The following is a 26,999-nucleotide window of genomic DNA, read 5'->3' as shown; positions in this document are numbered from 1 at the left end:
ATGATTCACTTGCCATTTATAAAATGTAGAGTAGAATTACTGGGCATTTGAAGATTGTCTCCTACAAATTCCTCTCAAGGGAAATTAGGACATTTTTACTGCTCCATCAGCATTTATCGCTAAGAGAAACTTCTAATTAAAACCGATAATGTTATATCATGTGGCTGCCCCAGCGTCACTCTCTAAGCTTGGGTTACATCTCACGTACCATAAAAACAGTGTTGGAACTCATGAGGAACACAACAGAAGTTTTAAAACTGACATATCAAATATACATTTTATTGGCCTGCACGTCTCAGGCTGTTATTAAAAGCTATACTTCATTTTATAGAAAAATACAGTCACAGTTAATTTACTTGCATCTCTAGGCAATGGTTCTTTCTTCAACATCTAGCAGGTAAGATCTTTACCAACATTCTGCATCAATGATGTTGTCGTAGGGCAGTGTTTGCTGTCTCTGCCCATATAAAACCAGCGGACCAAGGCTGTTTTATTTTCTCCTAAGGACTAAAGCCTAATAAAGCCAGCAGCCACCAGGTGAATGTGAGAGCCCATGCAATGTTTTTGTGACTCACATACACATGGTTACCTTAGTTAAATGTACTATAGCATACTATTTAACTCAATCATGTTTCTAGAAAATTAAATTCTCCGTGAAAAAAAGAGCAGTCTATAAAAATAATTAATTACTATAATTCAACTGTGATAACTGAATTACATCAAGGCTTATAAAGACAAAAATCACTAAATGAAATTTGGAACTTTGTTCATTAAGTCAAAACATGCCATTTCCTTTTCTTCTCCAACAGAGATGTTCTATTTTGCTCTACACTGTTACTTGTGCATTTATTTATACACCGATTCAGGGAAGTATTTTTAATGAAAACAGACTGAATCTGGACCCAATTGGTACATCTGGGTAGGGAATGTGTGAGGAAAACATGCCAAAGTGGAAAAGTTGGGACCTTTCAGAGAGCAGCGACTGTGTGGGGAGGACAGGGAGAGACCCAACATGCACACGGGCTGGGAGAGAAATGGGAGATGAGAAAATCAGACTCAGAAGTCCCAGGTTAACCTGGAGGAAAACGGGAACAAAATGAAGGTTTATGAACAAGGAATGACATACTCAGAATTCGGGTATTAATCTGGCCACAATCAGTCCCATCACCGTGTGTGAGGGAAAGAGGTCGAATGTAGGGGATATTTGTGAAACTTTTACGAACACATTTAAAGCAAGGTATAATGACGATTTTAAAAAATTATGACTGCCATTACTATTGACTCATTGTCAAGGTTCAAGGGATCCAGTTTCTTCTACTTTAGAATTTGTTCATCTAAGAAAAAAGGCAGGGAACACTTTCCCACACAGTAAAGAGGAGATAAACTGAGAGTCCAAGTACTAAAAAACTCATCGATGTCCATGTTGTTTCAGTGTGGGCCACGGACCTGGCCCATCTGCAAACTCTCCATTACCAGCTCAGAATGAGTTAAATAGAGAAATCTGAGACCCAGCATTTACAAAAATTTTCAATAATTTGGCAGACTAATTCTAGATCTGGGAAATCTAATAATAAAAATTTTAAGCTTGCATTTTGAAATCTTTTTTAAAGGTGATTTAGGATATAAATTTTGTTTTGTTTCAAGAAAGTGTGGGTATGTCAAAAATAGCACGAGAAATAGTGATCTACATGAATGAGTGATTAACAGCAAGCCAGAAAGTGAAATCCTATAGGAATGCAAAGAAAATGACTTAGATTTAGAGATGGGGATTTCAGAGAAGAGGAAGAGCTAATGAGTAACAAGAAGGAAATATTCCTATCAACCTCGATGTTATGAGCATGAGGGATAGGACCACAGGGAAAGCTATGACCTCAGAGAAGAGTTAGACCAAGAAAGCAAAGGAAATGCTCAATGAGTGAAGCAGAGAGAAATTTCAAGGCACTATAGGGTATTAGTCTGTCCAGCTTTCCAAGGCCCTGTCCATGGGAGTGCTCAGGATATCATGGACTTGCCACGCATGGAGGAAAATTCTGTCGATTGAGCATTTTATATCAGATCATGTTATGATGTGACAAGTTTTAAGTTAATTTGCTACCTAAATGTAAGCAGTGAATACTAACTGACAATTTAAATGAGGAAATCAGTGGAAGCAGTAACTACAAACTAAGTATTAGGGGGTTTTGTCGACATTAATTATTGCTAACATAAATATGCAAAATGATCAAATGGATTTATATCACGCAAGTTTTCATTTCTAAATTTTATAATCCTAGCTTTTTTCCATCTTTTCCATTTTGAAAATCAGAGCTATAATTTTAATACATTTTTACACTGGAAAGAATAACTTTTCTGTTTTAATTATAATGAAAACAGTTTCTAAAAATGCAAGGTCTTAATATTTACTGCAAAAATTGCTACTAGAAATAGGTGAAAGACACTCAACAGAAAACTCTTCTATACAGTGCATATGTAAATCTAATTAGTTACCTGTAATCTGTTCCATTCACAGGAGTCCATGTGTATGTCCTGTTTCCTTTGTCAATGTACCTCTACAAAAAAAGTTTGATATGGTTGTTACCACATTATAAAACCTATGTGAACTTATATGAAAAGCAGAACACTAAAATTTATTTATAAATTCTGTGGTCATTGAATACTCTCTCTCACAAATGATTTATTCTACATTTATTAATTGTTATGGGTGTGTGTGTGTGTGTGTGTGTGTGTATGCCTGCATGTGAGTAAAGCAAAATTTTAGGACAAAAATAAATACCTGCACATGACTTTTAAAGATTCTCTAGTGCAAAATCTTAGTAATTCATGTTGAATTATTTACTTCAAACCTTTGAAAACATTTTCTAAAAAACAAATTTTAATAATAAAATAGGACCAGGATCTATTAGATAAGCCTCAGATATATTCACACTAGAGTGTGTTTGTGAGAAACTGGTAATCTCAGGACGTTAACGCACTGTTTCTAGATCCAAACATGTGGTTAGCATATTACTGTTCTTATTAAGCCATTGTTATAGCATTTATCATAAGAAACTAATTACTTTGTACCAGTGAGGGTCAGAAAAACAACTAAATCCACCAGGGAAAGGAAGTACAGAGCTCAACACCTTGATGGATACAGAATTCTTCATACATCGCTACCGAATACTAGTAAAGAAATTATCATTCATTCTTTCATTAGGTATAGTGATGGCATATATGCATTTTCACATTTTTCTAGTTCTCTCCAGCTTTATCATCCTCATAGAACAGTAATCTTCACTGATATGTTACTTCATTTTAGCCAATACACTAAGCACTTTACAATCACTGTCTAATTTAATCAACCTCTGGACAAAATACTATTCTGTTCTACAATTTATGGATGAAATAAAAATATATAAATCTTCTAAAAAATCTAAATTGACAGGATGAAGGAAATGTATGCTGCCAAATTCATTTTATAGCAATCATACATGCTGCTTTATTCATCAAATATTCCTCGGGTTTACGTGTGTGGAGGATGGAGGGAGAGAGAACAGGAACTGATGAGGTTTTTGGACTAGTGCGATTCTTAAAAAAGAAAAGAAATAATGTTCATGTGTTTCATACCACTCATAAAAAAAATGTCAAGGGGCGCCTGGGTGGCTCAGTGGGTTAAAGCCTCTGCCTTCAGCTCAGGTCATGATCCCAGGGTGCTGGGATCGAGCCCCGCATCGGGCTCCCTGCTCAGCAGAGAGCCTGCTTCCTCCTCTCTCTCTCTCTCTCTCTGCCTGCCTCTCTGCCTACTTGTGATCTCTGTCTGCCAAATAAATAAAAAATAAAATCTTTAAAAAAAAATGTCAAATTAGTGATGTTCAGCAAGTTAAAAAACAGTATATCAGATTAAAAAAGTAAACATACAAGATATATTTTCTTTCAATATTATTAATAAGAAAAGTCTGCAAGTGGTTAGATGGTTAATAAGAAAAGTCTACATATTGGTTAGAGGAATTTATGGTAAACTAAAGGAGGAAAACATCAATGTGACTTAATATAAACAAAATTCATTTATAAGTTGAGGAAAGAATGTGCAGGGTAAAGAGTTCTTGGCAGAACAATACGGAAAAGTCGGCAGAACTGCTTAATGGTTTACATCTTTCCTCAAAGAGTGGATGGGTAAAGAACATGGCTACAGTCTAAGGAAAGAGAATTGAAGTTTCAACAATGACTGAAATTGATATATACCTCCTCCTGTCTTCTGGTAATGGGGACTCCTAATGATATTAAGTGAGAAAAGCCAAGTGCTAATGGAGGATCCTATTTGGATCCTAGCTCCCATCTTAGAGAAAGATCTGCTGAGGAATTCAAAAGAAATGTTTACATTTAAAATAATGGCACTGTGAGGGAAAGGTTAGAAGTTAAACAAAAACACTTAAATTTCCAGGCTCCAAAGCCTCTGGATTCTGTGTATTTTTCAAATATTCAAATATATTAATGTCTGTGTATTTACTCCACATACGACTGATAATGGATAGACACACTGCTCTTGTACAGAGTTCTTCTACATCAGTGTAAAACAATATGTGTATTATATATCTGTACCAGTAATTTACGGGTATAGTTGTGCTACCCCTTGATTTAATTTCAGATTTAAATGCAAGGAATTATAAAGTGCATAAATAGTGAAGGAAAATAAGCCAAACAAAAGTAGACAAATAACAACAACAAAAAACCAAAATAATATATGAAACTCAACAATTAGAACATGTGCATGCACAGGTCATTTAATGCATACAGTATTAAATATTAACTTCAATTTTGCATGACTGAAATGACCTAAGAGAAGATGGCACAACATTAAATTGGGTGCTCTATTTTCTATGATGATAAAAAATGAGACCTAAAATACAATTTTCAAGAACATAGTGTTGATAAAATGTAAAACAACATCAAGAAACATAAAGCAAAATATTTAACAAATATTAAAGAGTTTAAAATATCCTTCAGCAAAGAAAGTCTTAAAAACATGTATTTACTTGAGACATCTATTTTATAAATACTGCTTTAACAGGAAAGACAAACTACCAATATCATTATTGATCTATACATTTTACTTAAGAGTAAGCCTGACTCAATCCTTACCTCATCTTGAGATTTAACCAGAGTTCTAAATGTTTTTTCTCCACTCTCTCCATCGATCATTTTATTTCGAATCTACAGGAAGAGGAAAGAATCGCTTTATTGCAAGTATTCAACTGATTACCAAAGTGTGATTAAAAGTACTGGTTTCTTAAGGTTTATACCTTGTTTTAGAAGAGAATGAATAAAAATACTAGGGTGGTTATACTAGTAGTTGTAGTTGTCTTTGGGTATATTCTTTTTAAAAGTTATCCCATTATAGTCATAATAATAGAGGCATCCTTAATTAAGTATCCCCATCATTAATTTTTTTAATTTTTTTATTTCTTTTCAGCATAACAGTATTCATTGTTTTTGCACCACACCCAGTACTCCATGCAATCCGTGCCCTCTCTCGTACCTGCCACCTGGTTCCCCCAACCTCCCACCCTCCACCCCTTCAAATCCCTCAGGTTGTTTTTCAGAGTCTCATCATTAATTTTTTAAATGTTAATGAAAGAATGGGCAATTACTTTATGGGACTGACAGAGGGGAAACTGAGCCATAACAGGTTAGATAGTATTATTACAGTCACCCCATGGCATGAGGATCCAAAGACCCCACTCTGCAACATTACATGATCCTACTCTCATTTTGAAATAATTTATAGCAAACATTCATTAAACACCTAAGACATCCAGGCACTAGCCTTGGTCTTGGGTAGTAATAATAATTAAATTGTTGTTCTACAATGAGGGAGTCGATGTGGAAAACGCTGTAAAGCAAGTTTATATTAAGACACTCTCTGACAAATTCTAGAAGAAATGTGGTGGCCTTTGCATAGATGAGCGAAGTTCATCTGTTTACAAGAATCTTAAAAATCTTTGCTCTGAAGCACAAGAGCCTGGTTCAAATACCTGTCCTGCTACTTCCTGGCTGAGTAGCCAGATACAGGCTTTTTAACCTTCTGGACTTAAAACATACCATCAGTATGACAAATAATGATCATATAATGACAGTACTTACTTCAAAGGCTCTTGAGAATCTATGACTGACCGACCCACATTATGTACTTAATAAATATCGTTATTTTTAATTATTATCCTCACTATTATAGAAGATCCTCTCAGAGGAAATGACATGCAATTTTGGTTTTGGAATAAAATTGAAATTTCTGGGGCAAGGGTACTAAGACAAACATGGCAGATTTTCTCCTCAGGTTGCTTTTTGGGTGGTTAGATGCCCTCCAACTTTTCTTCCAACTCTACAGCAATGTCCTCAATCTCTACGTTGTGTACTGAAATTTACAAGTTACATTTGTACTGAAATACTGAAACATCTCTATGTATGGAATGAGAAAGGAACAAACTAATGTCACACCCAAATTAAAATATTGATTCCTTTCCATATGACTGTTTGGATGAGAGAGCCCAGGATCTAGATATTTTAAAAAACAAAGAACACTCATCACTGTGCACCTAGTACCTAGGAGAGAAGCTAACACAGTGAAGCTGTTCAACGGGTACTGTGGGACGGATGAGCCTCGGCATTGGGCCCGAGAGTACTACTCAGGCGTTCACTCACCTCCACCTTAATGTCATTCTCTAATTCTGCATCAAGGAAATCCAAAGTTACTGGCTCCTGAGATTTGGGGTTCTACACAGAAAATAATAATAATTAAGCATATACAACATTGTAAAAAGATGCTATATATAAATAATTTAATGTATATTCAAATATGAAAATAATTCCATAGATGTTACTTACCTAAGGTATATTAAATAGCTACATAAACATATATGGTCTCCTATACATATATTTTAAAATAACAATAAGTAGGCTAGGGATTTGGGCTTTAGGTGTAGCAGGAAAATTTTAATTTGCCACCAACCAAAGACAGTTTCATTTTGAGTGCTGTGTTAGATACTACATTTATAATTACGAGTTCTATGAGAACCGGACTGTTGAAGGTCTACTCACAACTTTCTTTCCTTTAATTAGGATTGGAAAGGAGCAAAATAAACCCATGTGGATAACATATTTGGCAGTTAGACCGGGCAACATAAAAGTAATTCACACTTCATATTCTATAAAAAGAAGTAATATGAGGGAAAATCTTTTAAAAACTACGTTTGAATTTGCTATGTGAAACTAACTCTTTTAAGCATATTCTTAAGAAGCATTAAAAAAATCCAAGTTTACTTCATATATTGGAATCGCAGAAATGTGACATATTTTAGCAAGTCAAATTAAATAAACCTTCTAAGGTAAAATTTGTGGTCAAGTTCCAAGCACTTGAATAAAGATAAGCTATTGTAATTAAAATATAACTAAAATAATCACTAAATACGGTCTCCTGCTTTGCATCTCCTACTGCTTCTTCTTGCTGGTGTGTAATAATAAGGACAATTAACTGGGGAACAAGGCAGATTCTTTATTTACATAAATATATCAAATAAAACTGTTAGCCTTGCAAATTCACCTCAGATGACATTTAAAAAACTTTTTCAATCATAAAATGAACTTATTCAATTATTTGATAAACAAAAATACACTGAGGCTATTGTAACAAAGCTAAGTAATAGAACATGCCGTAAAAGAATATCAAAGTTTATTACAATAATACAGTCCTAACAGGCGTCCACAGTTTTACAACTACTTAATTTTAGAAACTAGATTTTTAATGTTTACTAAAATAAATACCACCACAATGTGGTATTTAATGAGATAGAAGTAAAAAATATAAATTATTCTGTATTAGCACAAGGTCACTGGAATTTTAATGATTTCAGCATCACGGGCTCTTCTAAAACATGTTCAGATTATCATTATTTTTTTTTAATTTTTAATTTTCTTAAACCACCAAATGAACCAGATTATCACTATTTTAAACAGTTTTAGGAGGACTACCTAAAACAATAATAGTAATTAAAAATGTGTTAAAACTAAACACTTATTTCAAACACTGAATGACATTATATATGGCACGTGTTTATTTTATAATTGAGAAAAAAAATGCCTTCCTTCAAGGAATAACTCTATTTAAATAATCAAAGTTTATGATTCCCATGTTTTGGTGAATGGGTATTCTTAAAGGCAAATGAAAAAACAATCTCAACTGTGTCTGGCACTTTTATTAAAAAAATATTCACTGCTCATGAGCTTGATATCTGGAGTCAGAAGGGTCTAGAATACTAAAATGAGTATTAGATTATTTAATAGGGTGATAATACTGACCACTGTTTGGACAGCAACATATTGCCTCAGAAGAAATATTCATTGGACATGTAGCATATTTCATAAGGAGAAAATAAAAATCAATACCAAAAATAATTATAATCCTTTACTTAAAATACCAAACCAAGAAAGTCACTAGCAAAAGGATACTCTAAAGTGGACAATATTAATTCAGAATTGCTTCTTTAAAGTCCCCTGAAATAAATCATCTTCACACAACACCGTAACAGCATTAAAAATTTAACACACTCACTGCAAAACAAAGTCAAGATAATCAAAATGATAAAGTATAAACATAAATGAGAATATTATCTTACATGCAATGGATAAGGCATAGCATGACCAGACCCAAACAGCATGCATGGAGGAGGCATTATCAGGAAGAATTGGCAATATGAAGATCATGTCCCAATCCAACATATAAAGACACAGAAAAGAGAATGAAATCATAAAAGCAAAATGTCAATGCATAACTTGTACTTTTTAAATGGCAAGCTAGCTGACCATTTTTTAAAAGACCAATCACAGGCACAGTGATTGAAAAACCCGGAAGTAGAATCTTCTAGTAAAAAAAAAAGCAACAAGCAAGTCTTGATTCCCAAGAAGGGAATCAAGTCCCTTCTGTCTTTTAATTTGTTTGGTATTTTAATATCTAATATTCCTCATGTACAAAATTTTAACATCAGCTGACATAAAAACAACATCATTTGTAGAACTAAAGCAGGCAGAATGCTTTTACACAAATTTTAAATAATGGAAATACTTAATAGTATTATGAAAATTACTATCTACTTCAAATAATATTTTTCCAAATTCAAAAATCTTGTGTGGTCACCAGTTTGCCATTCCAGCTTTCCTTAGAAGGAAAAGGAAAATAAAACAAACCATTTTTCAGGTAGTTTATTTTCAAATTATATCCTAATATTTACATGCAATATTTGAAAGTTCAATAAAAATGAAAATTCACTAAAATGTACATGAATGTAAAAAGTATCATTGAATACACAAAAAGAAGCATGCAAGGAGAGTAATATAAAACAATTGAATAAATCAAGATAAGACGTAAATAGAATTTTAACCTCTACAGTTATCATAAAAGACATGAAGACTGATACAACAACATGAAGATCAGAATGCACAGAATTCTAGAGCTACAAGAAACCCGAAGGGTCTCTGCACTTGAGAACAACCTGGAAAACTTGAAACACTATTCATTAACCTGGGTCCCATCCCTGGGCATATTAAACCAGAATTTGCAGGAGAGGGAGCTGGAGATCAACATGTATATTTAATTTCCTGGGGGAACATACAACGTAGGATAAAAAGAAACAAATTATTCTTAGTTCAATCCTCCTGCTTTTCAGGTTAAGAAATTAAAGTAAGATGGGGTTTAATGAACTCCTCAAAGATACAGTATTAGCTGTTAAGTACAACTAACGTAAAATTTTGTTTTACTAGTTCACAGTTTAATAATGTCTTCTTACTATCATACCACATCTCCACTATATCATTAATTTTATTTTAAAGCAATGACAGACTTATATATAAAACATTAAGTCACACTGAACTTCCTTTAGAATTCTGAAATTGTTTTACTGTACTAATTCCCTTACTCTACTGCACTAAACTGGAGAAGTATCCTTTCTGATGATTTTTAGTGTAACTATAGAAATATGCATACCTAAAATAACATTTAAATTTTGCTGACAAAAGAGAAAAGATTTTGCCATGAGCTTGTCAGGCAATAAAAATGCACCTTTATTTGCAATTCTGGACATGTTAGTTAGCTTAAGGGAAATTTTTCTAACGTCTAATCCCCAAATACACTTTAGAAATACAAAGAAATTTGGCTTAAATTTTATGATTTACAGATACTACCCCATCAGAATTGCATTTTTATTTCCACTTAGAAGTTAATTTTACAAACAATTGTTAGGATTACATGAATTTGACACTAATGTCACAATATTTAATAACAAATTTATTTTTAGAGGCCATCTCATTATGATTGCTCTGATTAATGAATTACACAGTTTGCCAGCAATCTTGAGTTAGCAAATGCATACCCTCTGCCATCATTAATAACATTTTTGCTCCAGTTTATTGAGGAATGATGCTCATCTCCAACTCATGCTCTGGAAGCTTGAGGTCAGGAAAGGCAGCATTAATCATATGCTTTTAGGAAGAGAAGCTTAATCTCAACTCTGATTTAGCAAATTTGAAGCCACTGCTAACTTCATTCACAGTTACCTGAACATTGGGTCTCCTTTTTCTTAAATTAATTGTTGGTATACCTACACCAATAGGCTGAAGCAACAGAAAGATGGTAATTCATCGTGCTATGTATCAACACAGGTAAGGCTTCTACCCTACAGTCAATTTTATGAGATAGTTCCTTGATCAGAAAGAGGTACCACAGAGTTCATGATGAGTCAACAAATAAAATGAAAGTTTAAAAATATTTGTGGTGAATAAAAAAATTTATGCTAGTAGAAATACTCAAAAAAATGCTTAGCAAAATGACTCCTTATTTTCCATTTTTTTTCCTCCAAAGAAATACATATTTGGGAAGTGAGAAAGATAGTTTGCCCCAGACAACTTTTATGCTGATTAAAAGAAAAAAAAAAGCAAATTTTAGAATTTATACGATTCAAATGTGTTCAAATATAAATACTATAGGATACTGAAAAGTGTTAATATTAAACCCCTAAAATTTATGCCTTGTTTTCTGAAGTGTTACCAAATGTTTTATCCATGGAACTAAAGGAGAATTTAATCCTAACACTGTAAATGTATTCTATTTTTTATAATTTTTGTAGACTTATTTTAAATATTGAATTCTAAAATACTGACTTCTAAAAAATAAAAGATTATGTCCAATTTCCTGTACAATAAATATGTCTTAGGATTGACCAAAATTAGGTATCTAGTAAGTATACCTGATCTGGTTATTTCCATGAGACAAAATGGAAGAAATTTAAAATGCGTTTGGAAACAAAACAGTATACATAATCCAGTATTGGTTAAAATGTGGTCACGGTATAGACAGTATGCTCTGAGAAGTAGTGAATCCTTAGAAAATTAGATAAACAAAGTTTTATAGCTACTTTATTTCCCGTTACCAAGTCTTTTTAAAGGATATTCATACTGCCTTCTACAAACTACAAAATTATACTGAAGTATTTTAAGATTATAGTTTCAGGAAGCAAACACAAGACGCTCAGCAAAGAATACTTGTAATAACACTAAACTTTGACCTTGTTAAATAATAAGGGTTACTATAGAAACAGAGCATTATCTTCCTTTATTTCTACTGGTATATTTCTGATGAACAGATTGAGAATAATTTTGTTAGTACACTAGCTGTTACCATATGGGTCCTTTGTACTTGTCAATTTCTAAAATCTTACACTGTATGGTCCTTTTATGAGGTTCTCTTATCTACCTGTATAGCATGTACCATCACCCACAAATAGAAATCACCACATTTTATCTGATGATGAGAATTCACAAGCATCTTTAATTCACAACCATGAATTTCAGAAAAAAGAACTCATTGATTATTCAAACATATTTTAATGGTTCTGTAAAATAACATTTTCTAAATATCTTTGTTGCATACTTGCTTATAACAATTTCCTATATAAAAATATGAAAAGCTGACATACTCTTGAAGAAAAATCACTTGGGCTATAATAGGAGTTTCTATAGAATTTATATTCTCATTGTAATTTTATGAGTTTTAGTAAATTATTCCAAATCTGAGCCAAATGTATGTTAACATCAAAGAGTAAAAAAAAAAAAAAGTCTCCATAAATACTGGTTATTAGTAGAGTGTATAGAAGGGGAAAACGTTTTTCAAATTACTGCCTCTGAGTGATAGATTTATATCTATATATCATATGTGCATTATTCTCATTATTCTTTTTTATTTTTTTTGTCTAAATAATAAAGTTCCTTTGGGGGAAGGGGTTAAGACCTACCATCATAAAAATGGGGATCCTTCACACCCTTCAGCACATAATATTGTTACTGCTTTTAAGTCACTTCAGTTGTGGAAAGATAATTGAAAATATACTGGATATACAAAGACCAAAGAATAATATTGCAAATTTTTAAAAAAATCTTAAGAATGATTTAGAAAGAAATTTTCAACTGTGACAAAATCATAGACTGTTTAGCTAATCATAAATAACTTTATTAAGAAGAATGTAATAGACATGTTTATAAAGAGCTGTGATAGATTCATTATAATGGGAAAAATGCCTATACTACATTTATAGTTTTAAAAAAGCCACTGAGAAATAATGCTGGGTGATCAGGAGCTACATTTGATTAGCTAATATTTACATCACGATGGATTTTATATGGACCTTCCAAAGTAGAATTAAAATTGACACCATTTATTGTAATCACTTAGTATGGTTTTGTTTTCAATTTCAGTGGTTCTTAATTATCATTGACTGGAATATTTAAATGACTCAATATTAAATGTATGTGTTATGCACCCACTTCTGTATGACCTAAAATATCACGAACAGTAATTTCCCATGGCTGAGGAAAATAAGGTAGTAAACCTAAATTCCAATGTATTTCTCTCCAGCATGGGTTAAAGTATCTTCAGAATTATCTTCAAAGTTAAACAGTATCTTGAAGATGCTAATAAATTACAACTACGTAATATAGGAAGGTTGTGCCACTTTTTGCTTCTAGATAAATATATATTCACCCCACCTATGAAGCACTAATGGAAAGTGAAATAAGTTGGAGGAGATATGTAGGAAAATATTTTATATCTTGGCATAAAGATTAGGATAAAATGGTTTATCTATGGAATTTTATCCCTTCTGCACAACTCCCTGATGAATAAACACTTCCCTTTTTTTTTTCCCAGTGTTCCAGCATTCATTGTTTATGCACCACACCCAGTGCTCCATGCAATACGTGCCCTCCTTAATACCCACCACCAGGCTCATTTCTGAAGCCTGTCCCGTGGAGTTTTACTTAACTGATTTTCATTCAGAGTTTTATAAGCCTGTCCAAAGTAAAAAGAAAAGCTCTCTGGGAGATGAAAAGGAGAGGTAATTACCAGAAAAAAAGGGTGTCGGAACAGGTGGCCTGAGCACAGAGGAGTATTACTTACACTTACCAGGTTCACACCCATGTGGGGCAATCTCCTCACTACCTTCCCGCCTTAATGACAATCCCAAGTGGGATGTGTGAACTCAGGCAGGGCGATAATGGCGGTCTCTGAGGTGTGAATACTGGTTAGTTAAAAATTCGATAGAAATATGGGATAGCTGAATTGGGAAGAGAAAAATGAGACCTGCTTTCACACTTCATATACTATAAACTGTGGTCTTGTCATCCATTAACGTTATAGATATAATGTTCTTTTATATGTAGTCCTGTGTAGTGAGTCTAATACTACTTATTTTAATACTAACTATTAATTTTACAGAATTTCATAAGTCACTATAAACACATTATATACATACCTTTGGCTGAAGATTTGGGTGTAATAAAACATAACCATTAGGATCGATTGCAAAATAATAGCCATTGGGGCACAGCTGGGGAAAAAACAAACAAACAAACAAAACTTTCAAGATGTCTGAATCACAATCAGAAATCACATTCTTTAAAAGAAAAAAAATCTTTAATACATTTTAAAGCATGAGGAAAGATAACATGCTATCTTTATGTTTTAAGATACTTTTTAACATTAGCTCTTTCACAAAGTTAACTGCACATGATTTTTGAGAATTACTTAAACACTTTATAGACAAGCTAAATTAGCACAAAGCTCTAAAATGAAAAAGATACCCAAAAAGTAAATTTTATCTTACTGTAAAACGTGGTGTTAGTCGTTTAATATCTTCCAAAGACACATCAACTCCCATCACACCAAGAATCAGCTGGTTCTATTAATGAAACAGCAAAAAGGAAGTGTATTTTATACTCAAAACACATATATTTATACACAGTTGTTACATACGCTCATCCTTTGCTTGACGAGTTGTATTCCATACTAGCTAAAACATAATAAGGGTGAGACACTTTTTGGTATCAGTCTACAATGATTCTCACCCACAACTTTATGATTATCATTTAACTTTAAAAAGTGACATCTTGATAAGTGCAGCTAAAATAGAAAACATAGGAAATTTTTTTTTGATGCCTCTGCTTGTACTCATTATCTCTATTATTTATTTTAATCACTCTGTACAGTCAGTTGTAGTTGTATATGAGAGAGTACTTTGTATCTGGTAAACTGTCATTAAAAAAATCACAAAAATGTCCAGCCTGAACATATTAGAAAACATGAAATGAGAAAACAATGATTTTTTTTTTTTTTTGGTGGGGGGAGCTGTCCCTATCCTGAAAAGTATGTGACCTCGTTGTAGTAAAACAGCAGAAACCCTCAAGACCCTGTTTCTCAGTGCCGGTAACTTCTAAATATGAAACAATGGGCATCAAAACTTTAGTTCCAAATCAACAGGGCTAGGTGGCAAACTGCTATCATAATCTTCCCAGGGACGTTAAAGATGAAAATGGTGTTAAAATTTAGAATCAGGAATTTTTGTTTTAAATAAAATTACGTAAATTACAAAATAAAATGTTACAAAGAAAATTATAAAATCCACTGAACAGTTATTATGAGAACACTATGAATTTTGTATAGGTACACAGAGAGGGAGGAAGTTTTGTCAACAATCATATTCTTTTGCCAGGGACCAATCCTACTCTAAGCAAAAGTTCCTAATTAAAGCAATTCCTTACACAGTCTATCTGAGAGTTAGACAATTACTCTTCTATGGATTAAGTGATTTAGATCCCACAGATATTTAATAATAATGGTTTCCCAAAGAGGAATAACTAGTGTTTTTGATGACCACAGTATTAAAAGAGAAAGAGTTCAACTGAAATTTATAATAACAAAGAATAGTAAGTGCAGAAGATTTCATTATGCCATAAACTGGAAATAAATTTCCATCTATCTGGAATGTCAAGTAAACCATAAAATCAGTATTTAGTATTAAAAAAAATCTTAATTTTTCCTGCAATCCTAAATTCTCTCTGATGCAAGCTAAGAAACAGGAATGCAACCCTACTTCAAAATCAGGAGTATTTAAAAAGTAAGGAATGGAATTTAGCAAGTACAAGATATAGATTTTTCAGAACCTTAAGTTGGTAGCATCTTATTGCACTAATATTACCAGTGCTCCAGAAATCAACACTGTTAAGAAATTTATGGAGTATTTTTCTTGACTCTTAAAAAGTAGAAAAAAATGGAGAATTATCCATTTTAAATCAGACACTTATGTGTACCTCTATACATTGGCTACAAACATCACCATGGTTTTTGTTCTTGGGATTTTTAATTCTGAGCTACAAGGATATCTCAGACACATTAAAAAAAAAGAGGAGGGGATACCATAGTATTGCCCATTTATCATGTAATTACTCCCAGAGTCTGAACTTGTGCTCTCATCAGTTCATACTTAAATAGAGTTAAGTTGAATCCTGGCTCTGGGGAAACAGAGAACTTGACCTGCATTTCCTTTTTCCCAGGTGGTTATCACATAGGCAGCTGTTCCCTCTTACTTCTGGTCTCACAAGACAGTTACTTTGTATGTATTTCCTTATAGAAATATCTTATCCACACTCAGCTTCAACGTCACTGTTTATCATTTATTATTATTAATTTTATCAATTAACTTTTAACCTTTAAGTTTGTCTTATTTTCAACTTGGCCTGTTATGTTGAAGACCGGAAGAGTTCCAGTAATGACAAGTCCTAGTTCCTAAAAATAGATTCAGAAAGAAAAGGCAAATTAGAATTACAATTTAGACTTTGTCATTCTGCATTAGTCTCTGGTATCTGACTCCGGATTTTATTGGTTACATTATAGAGAGACACAAAGAATTATTAAAGGATTTTGAAAGCTTTTTAAAAAACTTCTATTTTTATTTTCTTAAAAAAGTCAATGAAAAAGTCTGGGAAATAATCAGAATCGATTAGGTAGCTATTGAAGCATGCAACATCTAAAATAATAGCCCAAGAGAGCATTGCAAATAACTTAAAAAAAAAAAAAATCAAAGGACACTAAGTATTTCAGTCACCCTGCCCTTCCACCCTTCTGTTCAGTGACAGTTTACCTAACATCATGGGATTCCATAAACAGGGTGATAATAAAATACTGTTTCATAGGATTTATTTGCCTTCCTTTTGCTAGCTTCGTTCTTAATTTTTTCATGCCCTAAGCCAAAGGCTTCATGCTACATCACAGATGTACAGCAGGATAAACAGAAGAAACGCACTATCAATACTGCGTTTCTGCAACAGTCTAGGTAAATACTACACTGTTCTAAAGATGAAATAATGCTTCTAAATACCCTCCAAAACGAATAGCACTTTTGGACAAAGTAAAATAATGTAGCTAACTGTAAGCATCAAATCCAACAGTCTGGTCATGAAGCAAAATAAACATGAACAAAAATAATGACCTAGTGTTAATCAGAATGTACATAATTTCAGATACTAAATGAATCCAAGGAGAGTAGTGGAAATTAACCGATTTTCAGGTCAGAATTTTTTTTCCTTTCATTACTGCTATCTATAGCAGTTACATATAGTTTTGCCATTATTTCATGTCAAAACTATATTTTTAAAAGAGCCACGCTTTAAAATGATTTAAAAATTACTGCTTAAAATTTCAAATTTGCTAGGCTGAGAAAATGTTAATAATCTTCTTGTGAATAATAACCCCAGATCCACATCTCATGACCCTTGTTCTAATTCCAGAAACAGCACGGCTTCGTGGAGAAAATGTCTTGGGCAATAGTTCATAATCATGTGGGAAGCCCAAAAACAATGGGAACCGAATTAATGAAGGACAATCACACAGAGGCTTTTAGTAGAACAAGATACCAAATTGTTTGGGACAAACACAATTAAGAAAACAGCTACACATAATTGGTGCACGATGATACACACGGTGGCTCTCAATTGAGTTGTAAGCCAGAATATTCAACAATGAAAACAGCCTTAGTTAAATATACAAATTCACATCACAATGAAAATTTTTCACCTCAATAAAGTCAGATTATAGATAATTCATATAACTTGTTTCCAAAACATTATTCTGTAAATACTCCTTTTGGAGAAATTATTATTTGAGTTACAACGTATATGCACAGCTTTTAAAATGCTAGAATAATATACGATAAAGTATATATGGAGACAATCAGCAGTCACATTTGCATTTATACAGAGGATGGTAATTTGCTTCTAAATATGGTAATATCTGCCCTAAAATAAGATACTAGACTTCTAACAAAGGAGACAACATCACTGATGAACTCATTGGTGCCCAATTTCTATTTTGTCTCTCATTTACAAGAGAACAAAAAAATTGTACTCTATTCCTAGACACTGTGCCAGTCTCTAGAGGACAAAAAAGAGAAATAAGATTTCTGCTCTCCAGGAATTTATGTTATATTTTTATTTTCTTGATTCCAACTCTATCCACCTTTCTTTTTGTCCAAAGAACCTCATTTTATCTCCCCAATAAAATAAACCGTCCACAATACTGTCCCAGTCGTGTTTCTGTTCTTACCTCCAAGTGACTGAGGTAGCATTTTTCCGACATACCCAGCACCTGCCCGATCATACCGCACCCTTTTTGTGTGGTATCACTGCTCCCTGCCAACTGCAGAAACCTCACCTGAACTCGAAAGTTCAGCTAAACTATCACCAACTGTTTAAGCTCACCCTACACCATCCCCAAATACACAGCTTTTTTTCTTCTGAAATGCCAGAGTTCTTCTCATTGTTCTCATTATATTATTACATTTTTGCCTTGGTATAGGTCTTGGAATATTTACTTTTTTTTTTTTTTTTAATGTAACCGGCATGCACCGAGCAGCATATACTGTGAATCTTCGACGTGCAGAGATTATAGACATGTAATTAGAAATACAAGACACTCGATTTTCATTCTCAAGTTAGTAAAAGAATGCTCTATATGTCCACTGGCTGGTCAATTCCTGTGACTGTTATTTTTTTTTCTTGTTTTACATTTAGTTTCAGCTTATCGAACAGCACATTTAGAACCAAAATCTCTCCCTAACGTCATTTGCGCTATCAGTAAGAAGCTTACCAACAATGCAGACTGCTGGTTAATGAACTTCTGGTCATAGGAAATCCTACAGGGCATAATTATTGACTCCTCCTATCATACCCTGTCCTGTGATGGATTCGGAAAAATGAAACATTTTGACCATAGCCTAGATGACCATGTGACCTTAAATAAATATGTGATGTCAAGAAGGAACACTGGAACACTGGATGGTAATTTTAGCTAGGACTTGAGGTAAGCAAGCTTCACTTTATCTTTCTTAGCATGCAAAGCTGCTGTTAATAGCGCCTATTTTTCTTCCAACTTCCTGTATATGTTTATTTTACAAGAACCAAATGATAAGTAATTCTAAATGGATTGCATTTTGCCCTTTGGGGTCATCACTGCATTCAGAGAAGTAGTATCAGCATATAATTGTACTCCAAGTAGGAGAAAGGGTTATTGAATCAGCATTTACTTTTCAGAGCTCAGTATTTTGGTTCTCCCTGATATATTACATTAATCAAATCATCAATAAAGTCCTCTCATCAAGATTAAGCATATGAATAAATCTTAAGTACGATATTTACTATTTATAACTTTAACACTAGGAAAAGTAAAACTTACATTAAACAAGTTTTCTGAACTTAAGCTCTAATGCTATTTTGAGCTGAATGATTCTTTGTTATATGCACATGCATGGAGTGAGGGGACCGTCCTGGTACTGGACAACGTTTACTATAAGCACATAATCCCTGGCCTCTACCGATGAGATGCCAGAGCCAAGCCCTCCCTATCCTAGTCACAATAAGACAGCCATAGGTACATGCAAATGACAAAATTTGCATGGCAAAATTACCCCCAACTGAGAACCGCTGCTTTGAAATACCATAGCATACTTATATTAAAACTTCCATTATACAATGGAAAACTTAACGTTTTTGTTATATCATACCACGTTTGATCATTTCAATGGCTTATTTCCATAAAAATCTGGGGCTGAATTTGAAAGCAGAGATTATATACAAAGAGGTTATTAGGTTTGTGATTACTTCAGAGTAGGCTAAGATTCTTTGCCTATTTACTTCTGAGCTTTGTTGGGTCTGGCTTGAGTTGTGGAGGCTGTACATGCATCTGTTAGCTGAAGTCTACTTTAAAAACCTTTCCTCCAATTTTTATTCAAAGTCTGCAGTAGCAGGTATACATTCACATGACTTTAGCATACTATTTTTTTTTAAGATTTTATTCATTTATTTTATATAGAGAGAGAGACAGTGAGAAAGGGAACACAAGCAGGGGGAGTGGGAGAGGGAGAAACAGGCTTTCCGCTGAGCAGAAAGCCTGATTCGGGACTTGATCCTAGGACCCTGAGCTGAAGGCAGACGCTTAACGACTGTGCCACACAGGCATCCCAGTACATTTTTTTTTCAACATAAAAATTCAAAATGTTATTGAAAGGGCCACAAATTCAAGATTTGAGGTTCGAGGGGCACCTGGGTGGCTCAGTGGATTAAAGCCTCTGCCTTCAGCTCAGGTCATGATCTCAGGGTCCTGGGATGGAGCCCCGCATCGGGCTCTCCACTCAGCAGGGAGCCTGCTTCCCGCCCCCCCCCCCCGCCTGCCTCTCTGCCTACTTGTGATCTGTCAAATAAATACAAAATCTAAAAAAAAAAAAAAAAAAGATTGGAGGTTCAAATCCCACATTCATAACAGATTACCTAAAAAATAAAGTAACACTTTACATTTGTGATTAGACAAGTCTGTTTTTATGTGTATTGCCTAAATTCTAGCAAAAAAAGGTTGCAATAGAAGAACTTTTGGAAACGATAAACGTCACCTAGAAGGCAGCAGAAATGGCTACATGCTTTTGTTAGGATGGTCTGTGGCTGAACAGCCAGTGTCTTACCAGTGCATCCAGGTATACATTTGTCCATTGGACTTGCTTAGCCTTATCTCCTGCTAACACCATTGGTCTACCCAGAACATCCAAATATTCCTATTAAGAAAAAAAAAAGGAAAAAAGAAAGAAAAAGTTAAGAGGTTGAAAACCAGAAATGCTATATACTAAAAACAAAATCAAAATAACTCTACAGAAGAGAATTACCTAGAGGTAGAAATAAATATGGACTCAAAGAGAGTAAATATGTAACCATTTAATTCCTATTTTGGACAGACCATAACTGGTATCTCTACATACTTTGAATCAACAATATTTAGCTCATGTTGTTTATACAATATATCTACCCCAGTTTTTTTCTAATCACAAAACATTCTTTTTCTGAGGTACAGCCAATGATAAGTGAAATACGTTCCTTGTGAATTGCTTTATGTTAATCTAAACTATTTAAGTCTCTGTGATTTACTGGATGGAATCACGCAAATGTGAAATAATAAAGCAGCCACATACTTGCTTTCATATCACAGATTGTTTGGCTGAAATTCAAAGCTACATTTAAACATATCAAAAAATAAATGAAATACTTGTGCCAAGTTAGACATCAGACTCAAGTGCAGCTGCTGTTTCATTTCAACATAAAACACAGTCGGTATTCAGTTCCACAGATGCCATGTTATTTATGTTCAATTTTGACTTAGTCTATTTTGTGGATCCTCAGTTACGTTTAAAGTTGAGTAATGATTTTAAATTGTTATTTATGAATGCTTGAAAATAATATACATTTAAATTAATTTGCTTCACTCTACAAGGTTATTTAACAGGCATATTTTAAACTGAATGGTTAAATGTGTGATGGGGATAAGGAGGGCACTTGTTGGGATGAGAACAGGGTGTTATATAAATGATGAATCACTACATTCTACTCCTGAAACCAGTATTACGCTTTATGTTAACTTACTAAGATTTAAATAAAAATTGGAAAAAAAATTCAATAATTAAAAATAAAATAAAATAAATGGTTGTAGAAAAACATCATCTCCTTGTTGAAAGTTTATTTTAAACAGGTAAGTAGATCTACAGCGGTTATTTGAGAAGTTATCTGAATTCTGGTTAGAATCCATATAGTTTGTCCAGATTAAGTATTGCTTAACTTTCTTTGTGGGACCTGTACCTTGAAGAAACTAATTTAAGTCATCTGAAATAGAACCAAGTTCAAGTTAAATGAAACAAGACTGTTAGTAAATTTTCATTTTATTTATTTTCAGTGATGTTTTTAACATCTTAGAAGAACAGCATACATAGTTTTTTACCTGAGTTTTCAATATGTGAAAATACTTGGAACTTTAATGAAATAGCAATCAATACATCACCATGATACTCATCATTTTGTTACAAACACAATACTATGGATCATTTTTTCACTTTCACCTATTTTCTCCAATTGAGCATATTTAAAGCAGCAAAGAAACATCTTTTTCTTTGAAAACATAATTTAAACAAAATTTTAATAACCATACCTGAGTATTGATTCTTATTGCTCCAATGGAAGGAATTTCATAATAGTAACCTGAAACACACACATACATATTTTTATATATCTAAATATCACATTACCATACATGGCCACGAAACTATTTTAGGTCTTTGGAGGAAAAAAAAGAGCTTTTTTTTTTCACTTCTAATTGAGCAAACACTAACATACCAATACCACCAATAAATGTAGAAAAGGTTGGATTAATGTATATCCCTAACAAATGCATAAGCTTTGTGAGAAATTTCACTATGTTTCTTATAAACTGTATCAGATATATGTGATTTTTCTACTTCACAGTAGGGAACCTGGCATTATTTAAAATGCTCTATGCTGGAGAAATTCTTAAAGACACATAATAATGGGTATCTGACAATTACATTTATATGAAATATTTGCCTAAATATGATTTTCATAATAAATTGAGGTTCCCTTTATTGCTATGTGATCAGTTTTTCAAATAACATTTTCAGGTTTTTTCTGTGTACATAGGGAACAGGGGCTCACTACACAAAACGACAATTACCTAGGAATGTGTAAGACATTTAAAAGAAAATTCAACCACTCAGGAAAAAAAGAACTTGGATGTCATACTTTTTTACATGTAAGTTTTATGTAATTCAGATATTCTTTCATTCCTAATTTTTCAGGTAAGATTCTATTTGATGAGTAGCATTAAGTATCTTTAAATAAAGCATAGAATGATATCAATATATGATATCAGATATCATATGATCAAATGTCTGAATTTTTATATACTGTAATAGTAATAATTTCCAAGTGTTCTGTGTGTGGGTTTTCTCTACAGAAAACACATTTAACATCTTGGCGCACCTGGGTGGCACAGTCAGTTAAGTGTCTGACTCTTGGCTTTGGCTCGGGTCCTGAGACCGAGCCTGCATCAGCAATGTGGGGGCTGCTTAAAAGACTCTCTCTCCCCCTTCCCTCTGCCACTCACCACCCACGCCCCCCACTGCCCTGCTCTCTCTCTCTCCCAAATAATCTAAAAAAAACCCCAAAACCAAAAAAACAACATTCAACATCTTACACTTGTCTCTATTCCCGTAAACATTAGCTACAACTGGATCTTAAAAGAGAATACGTAGAACAACAACTACCCATTTAGTTTTAGTATTAAAATGCGGTCGAGAAAGCAGATCTGTTACCTTTATTTTCACAGGCCATCCACTGAATAGGTCCTCTGTCATAATTATGCTGACCAACTGAAAATGTGAACACACGCACCTGGTGAATTGGAACACAGGGATCCGTTAGGCTGCATGCAGTTTAACTGATGGCAACGCAAAAAAGCCAAGGCAAAAAACAAATGAAAGCACGCTTTTCAGCTGATAAATGTGACAAGAAAAATCAAGGCAGTCAATCTTTCAGGAAGTCACCAGAGAGAGACCCCCTAACCTACTCTCAACAGGAACGTCAGTCACTCTGTTTAAGACAGTACTTGGGTGCCTGGTACCCGGTCCCGATCCTAAGGTTGCATTCAAAAGAAATGGCATCTTTTACGCCCACCTGACTTTGCCTGTCTCACCTGGTTAAAACATATTATCCGCATACCTAGTCACTGCAAAAAATAATCAGTAGAAATAATAATTCCTATTTCATAAATATGTGACTATAACGAAGTAGGTAGGAGGGAGGTCATCATGCTTTTAGTTGTTTAAGGCAATTATCTTAGTGATAGTTTCACTACGTTCACACCATGAAAATATTTAGTATGTACATACATGATTATGGTGTCCTATTACTTTCTATAAAAGAGGACTCGCATATATAAATACGCAGGTTAAGCTCCTAGAATTTTGAAAGACAACAAAAATATCGACTGCTTCTAATGTGCTATAAGATACGCAAATATTTTAAAAAACTCAGTTGAGATCATTTTTAAATTATAGTAACATAAATGTTTATCAGAACATTTATATTTAATTATGAGTTTATATTTAATTATGAAAAGACTATAATTTCATAATAATTTAAGAATATAGAGGATAAATTCAATGTCAACAAATTTTTAACAAAATGGCTATTTAGGATATATTGATTTTTACCAATTTAGTAATCTAAGTAAAGCAGCATTTTAAGTTAAACATTTTAGCCTTTTCTAAAGATAAACATGCAGAAAATCACTTTTCCATGAATTCACATTCTGGTTTGAACTATGTTAACAGCTTTTCCCTAATTCATGTCGATTGACTGTTTGAACTGACATTTTCTAATTGTTTCGCCTGTTTCATCTTTGCACATGACCGCAGAGCACAAATCTCAAAAGAGATTTCACATCTGTTTTCTGTTCCTCCACTGGTCTTGGCCACACAGAGATCACTTCATAACAATCCCTGTCCCAAAACGTACACTGGAGATGGTGCTGTTTCACTGGTAAAGTTTTCTGCGAGCCACCCTTCACTCGTCCTGGCTTCTGGCTTGCCTCAGTCATTTGCAGGACACATCTGAATTTGAATCATCTCAACTCAGAAGGACAAGTGATCCATTCTACATTAACAGAAGTCGCTGACACCTATCTTAACCCTCAACCCGTATTCCTTAAATGTACCAATTTCATTTTCTTAAATTCTAAAATTTATTTTGGGGGCTGTCTATACAGCTCATATTTCAAGGGTAGTGTTGCCTCTGACATAGTTGAACTTATTCCTAAACGGAAGTATTTCTGTAAACAGGTATGTCACCCAGCTGATAATTCGATTTCATTGCTATACCTTAAACAATTGTCACACAAATTAAGGGCAGGGAAAAAACCCAGATGCCCCAGAGAGCATGGGGGAAACCTTCACAGTGAAGATTTGCAAGTGTGCCTCAAATTTTCAATTTAAAGCACTGGTTTGTCTTAGTGTCTCTCTTGCCACAACAGTGTTCTGGTAAAATATTTTTCCACAAAAGACTTTTCAGTCAAGAGAAATAAATAAGACTAAATGAATTATTCTATCGATGTCCCTGGGAGGCAAGCATTTCTACTAACATAGGGGTTCCACTTAAACACATACCATGTGATTTTGACTGATGCTAGTCATCAAACAGTCCAAATAAACACAACTCAGTCAAAATACATACTAGTAGAAAAGCAAAACAGAAACTTCCCTCAAACAACAAAAATACTCGTTGCTTTGTTTGACTCCAAAAGTTGTGGCTAACCCTGAGGTTTGCAGACATGAAGATCTTAGAAGTTGTCCAAATTAAGAATTCAGAATCAGACCTGGGTATAGAGGTGTAACATTTTAAAGCACACCAAACAGTGTGTGTGTGTGCCTCTCCTCAGCTCTGTGAATAAAAGATTATCTGAATTATTCCCATATTATAATTTCATAATCTGTACCTCTTAATTTTTATTCGCCTTAGTGTAGATGTTGTTAGACACTATTTTTCTGAAATTTCCCTCCCCATGGTGACTAAGATCTTAAGAATTTTTAAATTCTACCTTCTTATAATTTTTGCAACTGCCTTACCATTACAGTATTTCCAACATCTTTCTAATATACCCAAGACGCTTATATTTCTCTTGGTAGATACACACATGTGCATGTGTACATGCACGCACACACACAAACACACGCACTGTGTACATTTTAATGATTTTATAGGCTGCCCCAAATTTTCTGATATTATTAATATATACTTGGTTGAGAAAAAGTTTAATACAGAGCACCCTAGCTTTTAAATTCTTTGTGAAACAGTGAAAAAGCCAACATAAAAACTATTCCAATCCCGACTACCACACTCATGCTGCATTTCATTTCTCGCCTTACATATTTTACCTAATTAGGTACTAAGAATTTTAACTTCATTGATTTCAGGCACATGTGCAATATACAATGTTATAATGCATGTTCACAATAAACTGGTGAAATTTACAAGGTCATGTTTACACTCCTAACTTTCTGTTCCGAGTTTTAAATCGGTTCATTCTTCCTAGTCTGTGCTCTATGACTGCCACCCTGTGGAATAGCGAGTGAACTATCTCTGAAATTCCAAATGACAAATCCATAGAGATGATTGCTACCCTCATTCCTCTGATGTTTTCTACTTCTTTAAATTTACTGTTTTCGTTTAGCTGTAATTTGGGAGAAAGAGAAAAAAATAAAGCAATTCCTTGAAATAGACACAATGCAAAAATTAAGGTAAATTACATTCTCAAGGATGTATATTTTTAGAGTTCTTTTCTTTTTAGTAAAAAAATAGGATATATAAAACCAAAGAAAATGACACATAAAAAACTCAAATTCCCTAATGTGTAGTCACACAAGCTAAATTAAAAAAAAAATTTCCTTATTTTAAAGAGAGAAAGAGAGAGAGAGAACGGGTGTGCACAAGTAGGGGAGCAGCAGGTAGACGGAGAGGGAGAAGCAGACTCCCCGCTGAGCAGGGAGCCCAATGCAGAGCTCCATACTAGGACAACCTGAGCCAAAGGCAGATGCCTAACCTTCCAAGCCACCCAGGGGCCCCTAAATATTTCATCTAAAGTCTCAATTAAGCAAATTACTTACTGTGAACCATGCCTTCATCAAAGCAGTCAACTTTTGTGGAGGGAAAATTTCCTTATTCATGTGCAGTAGCGCATTTGTGATCCCAATACAGGATTCACATGACAAATGCATGCCAGAAACTTTGTAAATAAAATATTTCTAGAAAATGTGTTAAATATTCCTTCACTAATCTGGAGGATTTTTTAGTGAATTTAAGCTCATGTTTTTAAAAAATGGCCTCTTCAGGGTCATATATGAGACATACACAGTTTTAGATGGACTTAAAAATAGTTTTCATCATGCTGGAAATTGGGTCTCTAGTAGAAACTTTTAATTTACAGCAAAGTTGGTTATTTAAAATAGATTATTAATTTGTTTCTTACAATATACCACCATTTTATAACTTTATCCTACAATTCTGGACTTCTGCTCATCTGTTTTGTTTTGTTCTGTTTGTTGAAGACTAAAATAGTTGTCTTCAATTAAGATTTTTCCAAAGCCACAGGGTCAACCTATTTTAAAAAGCCATAGGAATTTCTTGTTTCCCAGCAGAACCCAGTTACTGGAAACTGTCACCTCAACAATTATCAGTTACCCAGAGTTCAAGTTTAATTTACAATAGGC

General features: G+C 33.7%; 1 protein-coding gene across 6 annotated transcripts in view; it reads right to left on the bottom strand.

The window, feature by feature from the left end:
* Window positions 1–26,999, bottom strand: part of CACNA2D1 (calcium voltage-gated channel auxiliary subunit alpha2delta 1) — a 514,151-nt gene that overhangs the window by 46,239 nt on the left and 440,913 nt on the right. For 2 of the 6 annotated variants that reach the window (XM_032303892.1, XM_032303893.1), the window contains exons 13-22: window positions 23,049–23,127; window positions 21,869–21,918; window positions 20,361–20,450; window positions 16,061–16,138; window positions 14,181–14,255; window positions 13,830–13,904; window positions 10,582–10,638; window positions 6,679–6,750; window positions 5,119–5,190; window positions 2,488–2,549 (exon numbers count right to left, since the gene is read on the bottom strand). In XM_032303892.1, the coding sequence (XP_032159783.1) occupies window positions 2,488–2,549; window positions 5,119–5,190; window positions 6,679–6,750; window positions 10,582–10,638; window positions 13,830–13,904; window positions 14,181–14,255; window positions 16,061–16,138; window positions 20,361–20,450; window positions 21,869–21,918; window positions 23,049–23,127 (710 nt within the window). The remainder of the gene's footprint in view (window positions 1–2,487; window positions 2,550–5,118; window positions 5,191–6,678; window positions 6,751–10,581; window positions 10,639–13,829; window positions 13,905–14,180; window positions 14,256–16,060; window positions 16,139–20,360; window positions 20,451–21,868; window positions 21,919–23,048; window positions 23,128–26,999) is intronic. The other 4 variants (XM_032303894.1, XM_032303896.1, XM_032303895.1 and 1 more) reach the window with 2 other exon arrangements.

The sequence above is a fragment of the Mustela erminea genome, chromosome 11 (genome assembly GCF_009829155.1).
Source record: "Mustela erminea isolate mMusErm1 chromosome 11, mMusErm1.Pri, whole genome shotgun sequence".
NCBI classification, from domain to species: domain Eukaryota; kingdom Metazoa; phylum Chordata; class Mammalia; order Carnivora; family Mustelidae; genus Mustela; species Mustela erminea.
The sequence above is the reverse complement of the archived record's forward strand: the minus strand, read 5'-3'. Positions and strand labels throughout refer to the sequence as shown.